This window comes from Euleptes europaea, chromosome 1 (assembly GCF_029931775.1).
Source record: "Euleptes europaea isolate rEulEur1 chromosome 1, rEulEur1.hap1, whole genome shotgun sequence".
NCBI classification, from domain to species: domain Eukaryota; kingdom Metazoa; phylum Chordata; class Lepidosauria; order Squamata; family Sphaerodactylidae; genus Euleptes; species Euleptes europaea.
The window spans coordinates 60,495,201-60,507,859 of record NC_079312.1 but is presented as its reverse complement, the minus strand read 5'-3'; the positions used below and the strand labels follow the sequence as shown (position 1 = coordinate 60,507,859).

The window sequence follows — 12,659 nt, the reverse complement described above, 5'->3', positions numbered from 1 at the left end:
TCAGCACCTTGAATTGGGCCCAGAGAACAGATTGGGGACCAGGGTAGATGGGACAAAGCTGGAGTGATACGGTCCATATGAATCATTCCAATCAACCTCCTGGCTGTAGCATTCTGTACCAATTGAAGTTTCCAAGCAAGGGCAACCTCATGCAGGAGCACATTGCAGTAATCTAATAAAGATGTAACCAGAGCATACACCACAATGACCACCTGCTTATCCAGCAGTAGGCCTGGGTCCAAGAGTACCCCCCAGACTATGGATTTGTCCCTTCACGGAGTGTGCAACACCATCCAAAATGGGCAACACTTTAAATCCCAGATCAGACCTTCCACTCACCAGTAGCACTTCTGTCTTGTCAGGATTATTAGCTCACATCCGTTCCAGAACTGCCCCCAGGGCACTGGTTCAGGGTTTCTATAGCCTCCCTGGGATCAGCTGGAAGCACGAGATAGATCTGAGTGTTGTCCATGCGCTGGTGACAACCCAGCCCAAATCTCCAGATGTCATCACCCAGCTGTTTCATGTAGATTCTAAAAAGCATAGGAGATAAAACATTGTGGGATGCCAAAGCCAAGAGGCTGAGCAGTGGTTCCTCAGCACCTCCTTCTGAAACCTAGCCCCCAGGTAGGATTGGAACTGCTGCAAAATGGTACTTTCCCAGGACAGCCTTGAAAGATACCACAACTGAGGTCCAAAGGAATCAACAGAGTCACACTCTCTCTGTTCATCTCCCTGCACAGGTCACCCACCAGGCAACCAAGTCTGTTTCAATCCCATAACAGGCCTAAAAACAGATTGAAAAGGATTGAAAAGGAATTAAACAATTCCCCTCATCCAGGAAAGTGTGAAGTTGTTTAGCCACCACCTGCTCAAGAATGGAACATTTGAAACTGGTCAATAGCTATTGAGATCACCTTGGTCTGGGACAGGCTTCTTTAGAGGTGGATGCATTACTTCCTATTTCAAGGATAGGGCGGCCACTCCCACTCTTAACAAGACATTAACTACCTCTCGGACCACATCAGCCAGAGGTAGTAGGCCTCAAATCTCCAAGGATCCTGTATACATCCTCAGACTGAATAAATGGTAAAGCATCCCAAACAACTAGACAGGTCAACACCCTTTCACCATCTGACATGTCACAGTCAGATCATGGGCCTGGAGACAAAGCCCTATGAGGACAGGCTGAGGGACTTGGGAATGTTTAGTCTGGAGAAGAGGAGGCTGAGGGGGACATGATTGCTCTCTAAGTATTTGAAAGGCTGTCACTTAGAAGAGGGCAAGGAGCTGTTCCTGTTGGCAGCAGAGGATAAGACTCACAAAAGTGGGTTTAAATTTCAGGCGGAAAGGTACTGGCTGGATATTGGGGGGGGGGCTTACAGTCAGAGTAGTTCAGCAGTGGAATCGGCTGCCTAGGGAAGTGGTGAGCTCCCCCTCACTGGCAGTTTTCAAGCAGCAGCTGGACAAAAACTTGTAAGGGATGCTTTAAGCCTGATCCTGCGCTGAGCAGGGAGTTGACCTGTATGGCCCCTTCCAATTCTACAATTTATGACCCTGTCACTACTAATACAATTTACTCATTTGCATAGTTAAAATACAGGGTTATTGGCTGCTTAATTGACAAGCCTATCTTATTTTAACATACTTCCCCACCTAATGAAGTAGATATAAGAAACACCGATTCTGGAGTAAATTTTTTGAAAATGCAAGAAAACATTGTCTCTTTTTCATTTGTATGGTATAATCTCTATATAGCCTCTGGATGGAAATGTTTAAATGCCTGCTTAAGCAAGGTTTTCAAAGATTTCCTGAATGATTACAACATCGACATATTTCCTATAATGACTTCTCCTTTAACATAGCTCATCAATTTGAAACAGTTTCTTTTTATTCCCATTTGGTTCATACACACAACCATGGCTATAATATTCAGCATTGTGAACTGATTTTTTAAAGTAAATGCTCATGTCTTTGGTTATTTACAAGAAGGCTAACACTTATTCTGTTTACAATAAAATGAGGTTTGTAATCTTTGTAAAATTATGCTTCTGAGCATCCTTTGTGTATATGCTGAATCAATTTTGTTTTCTTTTTCTGTAATCTGAAAAACAATTTTGCATTTCTTTGGCTAATTCAAGATCTTTACATTAACTGAAGTGAATGTAATCATGCCCATATTGTAAACATTCATATCCCAAACACAGGAAAATAAATGTTTAAATGATAGTAGAAAAGCCACAACCTAACACTGGAAGCATGCACAACCTAACACTGGAAGCATGCACATTTCATGTCCAGGCAGCTATGAATGCCACAGGTTCTTCATGCCAAATCTTGCCAGTAGATACCTTGATGGGGAGCTGCAAAGAAACAAGTGATCCTGGTGGACCAGCATCTCATACCTTTTGGGGTTTGGTCACCCCCGAAATTCCTGAAGTAGTTCAAGATGATGGTTAAAGATCTCGAAGATGACTCAGGGTATGTGGAAAACCCTAAGAAGTTCCAAAAATTGCAGCTCTTTGCCCACCAGCAGCTCCCTTCAGCTTAAGGGAGAAATCTACTTTCTTATTAGCTCTTTTAAGGAAACTACTATTTGGAAGAAATATTCACTTTGTTACTTAAAATTGTAGTTGAACTCTATAGTGTACAATCTGATATGAAGTGCATCAGATATATTAAATATGCAACAAATATTCTTTTGGGGTTTTTTAATGCAAGGGATAGTAATTTGGCTCCCATTGCTAGATCTTCAGGCGCTTTATATCTGGCTCCTGTAACTTAAACTTTACTGACACATATTTGTCATAAATCACAGAAGTTGTACAAATGGGTAATCTAGCCTCTTTGCACATTAGGAAAGAAAATTTTAAAAAATACATTTCAGTGTAATTTATTTGAAATGCTTTGAGAACTGTGTAAAGCTGTTATGCAAAACGTTAATCAATACATACATTACTTCTAAACATTCAAGACTCTACACAGTTTCTCAGACATTTTGGCGAGTACTTGTCACTTCAGTAGTTCACATCCTAATAAACTTTATATTTGTTTTTAATAAATGCTTCTTGTTCAGCCTCTGTTGATTCATGGTCAACTTCCAAAATGAAGCAGTTGAAATAAATTACAAGCCTAAAATAAAAATAGTTATGATTAAAACCTATAAATACAGAAATACCTTCTAGTGAGAAAAATTAGCCCATAACATTTTTTAAAATAGAAGTAAAATTGCCTGTGTTTATATTGATTATCTCGACACAATGATTCCTTCAACATATAACAAAAAATTGACATATTTATTCTCCTGTTTTTCTGTAAACATGTACAACATATACATATGGAGTTTACATTTTGGCAACATTTTAGTAATGTTACTGCTTGTGCTGAGATTGGAGTCTGCACTGTAGAGAAAATAATAGTGGTATGAGATCATTTCAGTGCATCGAGTTCTAAATTTTGTAAGCCCATTTTAGAGGTATATCAAATTAAATAACATATTATTGTTCAAACTTTAATTTCAAATCAAGGTTTGATCTGGAATTACCAATGATAATGTTCTTCCTGTCTTATGAGTGCAAGAGTGAGCAAACTGTGTTTAGACTAGTGATTTAACTGTGAGCCTAAACATATTTTAAATGTACAAGCCAGAAATGCAGTACTATTGAATAGCTGGAATAGTGAATTTACAGTAAACCACACACAAAACCCCTGTTTCTGTTACGGTTTTAAATGGAATGTGCTTCATATCCATAAATTACTTTAGTTCACCCTAAGGAGTAGGACTGGTTCAGAAATGCTTGTAGAAAAAGAAGAGTTGGTTTTTATATGCTGATTAGAGTACACTGCTCTTAACCACTACACCACACACTCCCTGACTCAATAGAATACATGAACAATTTCAACTGTGGTGATATGGAAGATCCACATATGATCCATACACATAATCACCTGATATTGTAGGACATCAAGTAATGGTGGATTACTTAATCTGAAGCCTTTTAAACTTTGAGAAACTTGTGTGTGCAATATTTTCTGGCACTGATAACTCTCCTAAGACACTTCAGCTGTTCAGCTGCCATGTGACAGGTCAAAATAGGCCACTTTTATTCATATTACAGAACAACTGTCTGCTTATAAACAGTCATTTAAGGATTGTATATACCAGCAGGACTGTAGAAATAATTGGTCAAGTACCTCTCTCCACCACTGAGACATTGATAGAATATCACACGATTACAGTTGTCATACATTCCAAATTACACACACAGACAGTGACAGTACTACGGTCGAAGGGTACAAATGTAACAGACTGAGCTGACATTGTCACAAAAATATTAAAAGTGCTTTTTCGCCCCACTTGTGGAATACAAATACTGTACAGGTAAGACTCAGAAGATCTGCATGTAGTTTGTCAGACATTGCTCTCTAAATCTTTGTCATTGTCCCAAGAGTCTTTCTGCTCCATGTGGTCACAGTTAATGCTGATTTCACTGGTGTCCATACTGCAGTCAGACCCACTGTCCAATTGGTCCATTTGCTCAAACTTTGATTCCTGCAGGGATTCTCTGTTTCTGTTTGATGAGGCTAAGAATTGTCCTTCAAAATCAAGTCTTCCACCTACGCCTGACGCACACAAGGCTGATTCTTTGGCCTGACGAATGCAGTTGAGCCACTGTTGTTTGTTGAAGGTGTCATTTGCTTGTAAAGAGTGGGACTGGCTCTGAGATCCATTTTTGAAACTGATTCTAAAGAAATTTTTAACTGAAAGAAATTAGCTGTGTTAGTAAACACACTCTCTAATGTCAACCAACACTCCTATGAAGTTAAAGTCCTTGGCATACATAGTCCTACACAGCATTGGGGGATCTAAATTCCTGAATGTTCTAGAAAGTGTTTTTGGAAAACTGGAGTACAGCCCCAATAATTAATATTTCTATATTGATGGATCATAATACGATAGTCTTTCAAAAGTATGCATGGTTTGTGTTTTATCTCTTTACCATTATATTAAAAAAAGTCAGTGGGAGTCTCTTAATGGCACAAAAATAAATACCCACCTTTGAGCAGTAGCAGAAGAGATGTTGCCACTGACCCATTCAGGGAGGACAATTAATAGTTGCTGCACACAGTGTTTCATCATTTTAGATCCCTGCCTCCCATTTATTTTGTCACATTTTTATCCTGTCCTCCAAGAAGCTCAGGAGAGCATACATGAGGTTAGGCTAAGTGTGTGACTGGTCCAAGATCGTCCAGTGAGCTGCATAATTGAAATCAGATTTGAACTCATGTCTCTCCACCACAAGGGTCCCTAAGTCACCACTCAACAATGGTGACTCAGATGGTATGGCAGTAATAGGCCACTTCCTATTACTGCCACACCATCTACCAGTGGTGGATGTTAGATTGACACTTACTGAACAGACTACCTGCAAACTACTAATGCCTTACGCTGCTCTGCTGAACCTAAAAAGGCTAAGGGTAAAGAGAGGCCCGAAGCAGAAGAGGGAAGTCAGAAGCAGCAAGACTAACTATGAAGTTCTGGATGAGGAGGGAAGCATGAGCCAGGAGTGCGGTCTAGCTGAATATAAAAGAAGGTCCTCTTCTCCACAAGTTAGCTGGACAGAAGAGGACAGGACAGGGAGCAGGGAAGCCCAGCTCTCTCTCTAAGGCAGCTGCAGCAGATATATCAAATGGAAAGAGTTGCTGATATATCAGATGGAAAGAGGGGAAGGCTTCAGTGACAGAGCATCTACTCTGCCATCTTCAATAAAAAGATGGATCAAGTAGAAGGTGATTTGAAAGATCCTGGTGAGCCACAGCCAGATTAAATAATATTCACCTTGATAGACCAGAGGTTTGACTCAATATATGGCACTTTCATGTGTTCAGACTGAAGTGAATGTGTTCAGAGTAGCAACAAAGATTGGAGGTTCAGAGGGGCCAACATATTGGAGGTGTCTGCTAGGTAGTGCAGTATAAAGAATGAAGGATGGGGTGGGACACCCACTCATATCTGAGCAATATTGCCAGCAGAAGGGTCTGCATAAATTTTGGCTCCCAGGAAGATCAATGTGATTCTAGGAAGTCCATGTGCAAATGTATAGTTAAAGGGATGTCAGTTTCCCCTTTAATTACCTAAAAGCCTTGATCAGGGCAGCGTATATGATTTTTTCTTCTCCATTTTATCCTCACAACAGCCCGGTAAGATAGGTTAGGCTAACTCTACAATAGTTGCTTGAAAGGTCATGGTTTTACTTTAAACAGTGTTTTACATACAACAGATAGCATTTTAAACAGAAAGAGGACATTCTGAAATTTCAGTTTATCATAAAACAAATTTAGCATGCAATATTACTTCTCTCATTGTTGCTAAACGCCCCACGTATGGATCCACCCAGTCGTACTTCTCCATCTTGCAGGTCTTCCAGCACAAGGTCCTTCACAGGGATAGGCTGCCGATACAGTTGGTAGCAAAGTTGCTCATTATGTGTAACTGTTCGAGTGATTACCAGCACTTCTTCAAAGAGAAAGACATGTAGTTTCTGATGGTAAAGAAAAAAGTAGGCTGTTGTTTTCACAATATTTATTTGTAAATTCCATAGTTTAAAAACTAAAATAGTTTTAACAGTTTACAAGTTAGGAAGCAAAAGAGAGGTATGAAGATTCAGTGAATATTGGAACTTTCCCATCCCTCAGTAAAATCAGACACAGAGGAAACTAACAAAATTTACAAAATTAAATGTAACACAAACATAATACACCATAAAAGTTAACTAAAACCCACCATTAAAACCCAGCCAGAATGTAAAAACATAAAACATTTAGCAGCTTGAAACAAGTCTCACAAAACAGTTCTCAAGCTAGAAGCTAACTTGGAAAACCAATTTTGAAAGATAAATCCCTTAAATAAGAACATGGATAAAAAGAAATGTTTTGACCTGTGGTGCCTGAAAGAGAGTAGCACAGGTGCTTGGCGAGCCTTAGGAGGAAGGACATTCCACAAGCAAAGTGCCACCATTAAATAGCCTGGTTGCAACCTACCACACCTCTGAAGGCAGGGGGACAGAGAGCTGGACTTGTCAGGAATATCTTAACTGGCAGGCTGGACACTATGGAAGAAGGGAGCCATTCAAGTACCCTGTCCCCAAACCATTTTAGCATCTCAAAGGTAAGAACAAGCATGTTCAATTGCACCTGGAAACTAATAGGAATCCCATGCAGATCTTTCAGCCCCACAGTGATATTATCCCTGTATCCAATCCCTGACAGCAGCCCTGATGCACAATACCCAGGAAGATACATGACAGCCTCTCCTTGTAGGGATCTGGTTCTCAACAATGTTCAGACCTATTTCTTAAACCAAAGCATCTGCAGCTGTCCTGATCTTATTTATGAGACCTGATGCTGTTTTCCCAGGATCTCCATAGGAAAACAGTTTTAAAAGGCTTTAATTGTACTATTCTTGACATAGAAGTTGAAGAGATGCACTCTACTTTTTATATAAATTTTTACCAAAGTGAAATAAACTAGTATTTCCTCTTCATAAAAATTAACTACTTACCGCTCCCCTATTGTTCTTTAGTTCACCATGACAACACACAACACGGGAATTATCTATCAAGGAGTCCTTCTGGGCTTCATCAAGATATATTAGCCTCTCTTTGTAATATTGGCATTCTGATTCACCTGTCTTCTTGTTGATTTCTGCTACTATGCCTTGGATGATATTAATCTACAAAAAAAAGGATTGAATACAAGTCATAATTTGTGAGTAGATTTTACCCAGTTCTCCTTTAGTTATAAAAACAGACAACACTGTGTAAAATATTCCATTGTAAGTACTTTATTAAATTACCACAATCCCAAAATATACTTACTAGGCCAGAAATATTTTAAAAGCAGAGAGTTGTAGAAATCACAATTAAGAAGAAATTCCAATTAAGAAGAAATTCCAATTAAGAAGTAATCCCACTTAAAATAGTGCAGTTTGCACAAGATAACATATTGGTGTAATACAGCTAATCACTACATTAGGTACACGGACTGTATATTTCACACCATCCTACTAAAACTGCACAGCTGTGAGAAGGAATGCCAGACAGGGAGGGGGGCAAGGGTGAAGGGATTCCAGGATGATGACCATACTTCATCTTAGAACAATGCTATTAGTTTGTGTTCCTGTAGTGCTATAATAAGTGGGTTCTACAGCAGTTCTTTTGATTCTGCTTGTAGAAGCTCTTACACAACCAAAAATACATCTTTTGGATTTACTTTTCTTACCGTCTAGGTGCGCACTAGGTGTAAACCACACCCCTATGAGCTAGACAACTTCTGCATAAGCAGAGGACATTTGAACAGATTTCACTGTCACATGCAATGCAGCATCCCACAGAATACACCATAGTAGAATCCTTTAACCTGACTGATAATTTCTATCATAATTTCAAATCACTTCAGTTATTGCCTATATAATATCCACTTCATGTAATGGCCAAAGTCAGTTTTAATGAGAGGAATAAATTGGTAATTTTCCTCATATCTCTTAATATTTGCCAGTCATCAAAGTTATTTGGGCAATACTAAATTTCACTTCATGCAGTGTAACTATTTCTGTTTATCTCCATATATATTGGAATATTATTTTAAGCTTATACACTGCTTCTAAAGTGTAAGTGGAATACTCTGTGTATGTGGGGGGTGTTTCTCATAATTATAATTCTCATAATTACATAAAACAAATTAGAAATTCCAGCATTTCAGGCACATGAATATTCCATGCAAGATCCTTGAACTGGCCAGGACAATATTTTAAACATCGATTTAAAAGGTCTTATTTAGATATAATATCTTTAATAAACACCTACAGCTTCGTCAAGATGCTGTTGGTCTGGGTGATCATTTGGTGTGTGTCTCAGAATCTCTCTGAGTAGCAATGGATACTTCACCAGACGGCTCCTTGGGATGTCAAGGAAATTCCATAAATCCAGTTTGCGGCTGAAAGGGGATTCTAAGCAACGCTGGAGAAAGTCTTGTACCCGATGATCCTGTTTTTTATGATCTAGCAGAGCTTTGGCAGCTACTTGGTTGCTACAATAGCTATCATAGGAATTCAAGCAAGGCAACTGAGGAGAAAAACATATTTGGAATAATTTAGTCATTCTGGAATTTTCTTCTATATATCCTTCTCACACAAACTTATTTTTATTAGCTGAACATACTTGCTGCACAGTTTTCAACATTTTAATTGTTTGGATGGTGGTTTTGAATGATTAAAAAAGTAAATAAACCAAATATATTTGCTACTGCAGCTGATTAAATACCAGTTATTTAGCTGTATTATGACTGATGGAAAAGCGTTTTTGTTGTTGTTTGTTTTTGTGCTTACTACATTTAATAGTGTAATGTTCATTGAAATGTTATTAATAACTTGCAATCCGACAGCAAGCATTCATGACTAAATCAGTGCAACACTAAAATTGTTTGCAGAAATTTGGCACTTGTGCAAACATATCACTATGCCAGGAATAGCCAGCACTGTCAGCTACCAATACACTTAACTCTTACGCAAGATATAAACAAGAGCTAGCACTATTAATACTAAAAGAAGCTGGGCATACCACTCTTTATATGAATCAAGATTTGTCTTCTAGCCCTGACCAATGAAATCTGCTCAAAAATTATTACCTTTCATCACTGCCAGAAGTACTGTCCAATACTGCTTTTAAAATCAAACACGGCTTTCATAATTTGCTAGGTCATTCCATCTATGCAAGAAGTTTCTTCACTGGCAGGATGTATCTTGCCCTAACGGAACATGCTTTGCCCCAGCAGAACATGCTGCCCTTACCTCAGTCAAGCGGTAGGATAAAACCACTGTGACTAGATGATTTTAAATGTTGGATTTTTGCACTACCCATTCTTTGCACATTTTACTAGTTCTCATATTGCCTGGTTGCCATGATAACCAACATTCTCACCTTAAAGACAAAGAGCAGGAATGAAAGAAAAATAATTGCAGTGGTTTTTGAAGCTAATTATTAATTGGTGGCTGGGCACACCTTCGCCATATTAATATTGGTTTCACAGACCCCTGATTCTGCCATATTGAAATATTGGTTCACAATAAATTCTAGGTCTAAGAAATACTCCTGGTCAAAGTTCACTCTGTATAGTGACCTCCTTACCTCAGTGGAGCAATCTTAAAGGGATTAACTTTAATCCACTCATCCTCTGGAATGTACATTGTCTTCCTATTCCTTGATCTTGTTAATTAATAATCGTGGTATGCATTGCCTAAAGTCCATTGTCTAAAAGTATTGATCAACCTTGCTATTCATTATGTGTCTTCCTTAATAAAACCCTGGGAGCTCCACTCAGATGTTAGAACTGGTTCTCTCACGGATCAAGATACACTTGTGTGTGTTTTACCTTCAAATAATAATTAAGAATATCCATACCCAGCCCACAAGAATGTGACCAACACAGTCAGTAGATCCATCAGGCTTTCTAACTTCTTTCAGCCGCCTGAGAAGATCTGATGAAAACCCAAGAAACATGAAAAGCTTTATTTAAAAATGCAAACACATTAAAAGATAAGAAACTGTAAAGGAATATTAGGAGTTTACTCACTGTTCTTCAACTTTGTCAGGTGTTGGCTAGCAAAACTTTTTACTGCCTGTAGATATCTGTTTATCACCTCATTAGCAAAAACCTTGGCCAAACTGACATGGCCCTCATTTTTACACAGCAATGAGCCACCTCATGCCCTACAGGCTTTCCACTCACTTTGTTGATAACACATTGATCATGCTAGTCTCTCATAGATAATAGTTATTTTTTCACACAATTGTTTAAAATATGCCTCCAAAATGCTTCTTATGTGGAAAATAACTTTTCTATATGTCAATTTCTACATTTTTTGCTACTTAGGTTTTATTGGGAAGATTTAAGTGAAGTAGTGAAGTGTGAACAGTGTAAATGTAACTTTTGGTGGCACCAAAACCAGTTCTGAGATAAGTGTTAGTTGACAACTGTTCAAAATCAACAGAAATGGCACTGACAGCTAAAACTTATAAACAATAACAGGCCATGTTACCCTTATGTTTAGGGGAGAAAGCACAAGCCACATCCTGAGTAAGATTTCAGTTGAACAACAAACTCTATTATACCAAGATTCACAAAGTATATAAGCATCCAAGATACTTAGAATCAATCTACAGATGCCACACCTTTTTATCAGTCACAACAACCTGTCAAATGTCACCCCTGCACGGAATCAATTAAGAATTTCCTGAGGTCTGCCACCCATTATTAATTCCTTCTTCCTGCACTCTACCCATTTCCTTTAAGCTCCATACTATTGTGTCTACCATGATCTGGTGGAAAACAGGCTATTGGCCAGATCCTCCTTTGGCAAGAAGTTTGTATCAGCAGCCCACTTTCTGATTGCATCAACTCTTGAAATATGGGGTTGCAAGGAGCAAGCTTTTTGCCACGCCCTCTTCCAGAAGCCTACATTAAAAAAGGTAAGCCATCTCCAGAGAGAAGATGTTAGAAGCCTTGTAAGCGTTTAGCTAGCCTTCACATCTCTGTTCCAATATACTTCATGAAGAAAATATGCAGTCCCCATTGATTCTGAAGAAAAGTTCAACACAGGATTAGAATCGTGCCATTTCAGCTCCTAGATTTTCGTTTAATTCTCTAGTGGTTTTTGTAGTCCCATTTATTTAGGTATGTGTCCTGCTTCCCCTCTGATATTTAGTTCTCAAGGAAATTGCATAAAATTGTAGTAGTAGTTACTCCGATTTGTTTTGTGATCCTTAACTATCACATCCAAAACAAAAAGAATCATACCTTCATGCAGAGGAATTAAAGAGTTCAGGGTTCCAAAAATTTGGTTTAATTCTTGCTCTGTCATTATGGAGAGTTTAAGCATGGGATCATGGTAAGCCTGCACAATAATAGAAAAACCATAAAATAATTACACATTGGAAAGCATTTTTAATCTTGGGGTTTTATACTTGAAGAATTTATCTGACCTTTTGTCGTATACGTAGAAGATAGTAGAGAATGTTTGTGAATGACGTGAGCAGTATTTAAAATAGTAATACCTTTTTTGCCAGTTTCAAGTCTTCTATCAAGTCCTCTTCTCCTTGAGCAAGTTCAAAGATTGCCTGTAATGCAAAACATACCCCTGAAAAATTGATGTTTCAACAATTGCCAAATAACCATTTCCAAACAAGAGATAAAGATATATACTGGAACATAGGTTTCCTAATGAAAAGGGGGCACAGTAGAAATCAAATGCCTAAATAATGTTCTGAGATTTATTCTAGTTTTGATATTCTAGTTCTACAGCTGCTTTTTGGCAACATAATTATCTATACAATTAATTATACTGATTGGGGCCCATAAATTTTCTAAGTAAGGAGACTTTCCTCAAGAAAAAGCTCCCATGGCTCATTTCCATACTTCAGAAAAAGTTCTAAACCAGCTAATTACAGCAAAATACATTAGGTGGCATGAGGTTCCCTGCTGTGTGTCTATATAGTATACAAAACAGTCATCTATTATGTGTGATTTTTTAAAAGTTGTGATCCTTAGATACTGCATCTTAATAAATATATTAATACATATTAATAAATGCATATTAATTTCCT

General features: G+C 38.2%; 1 protein-coding gene across 4 annotated transcripts in view; it reads right to left on the bottom strand.

Annotated features, from left to right (window-relative positions):
- Positions 1-3,999: 3,999 nt before the first annotated feature.
- Positions 4,000-12,659, bottom strand: part of ARHGEF3 (Rho guanine nucleotide exchange factor 3) — a 126,942-nt gene continuing 118,282 nt past the window's right edge. For all 4 annotated transcript variants that reach the window (XM_056862687.1, XM_056862702.1, XM_056862694.1 and 1 more), the window contains 7 exons: positions 12,111-12,173; positions 11,854-11,950; positions 10,458-10,534; positions 8,865-9,122; positions 7,562-7,732; positions 6,356-6,542; positions 4,000-4,761 (listed from right to left, as the gene is read on the bottom strand). In XM_056862687.1, the coding sequence (XP_056718665.1) occupies positions 4,412-4,761; positions 6,356-6,542; positions 7,562-7,732; positions 8,865-9,122; positions 10,458-10,534; positions 11,854-11,950; positions 12,111-12,173 (1,203 nt within the window). In that variant the 3' untranslated portion in view covers positions 4,000-4,411. The remainder of the gene's footprint in view (positions 4,762-6,355; positions 6,543-7,561; positions 7,733-8,864; positions 9,123-10,457; positions 10,535-11,853; positions 11,951-12,110; positions 12,174-12,659) is intronic.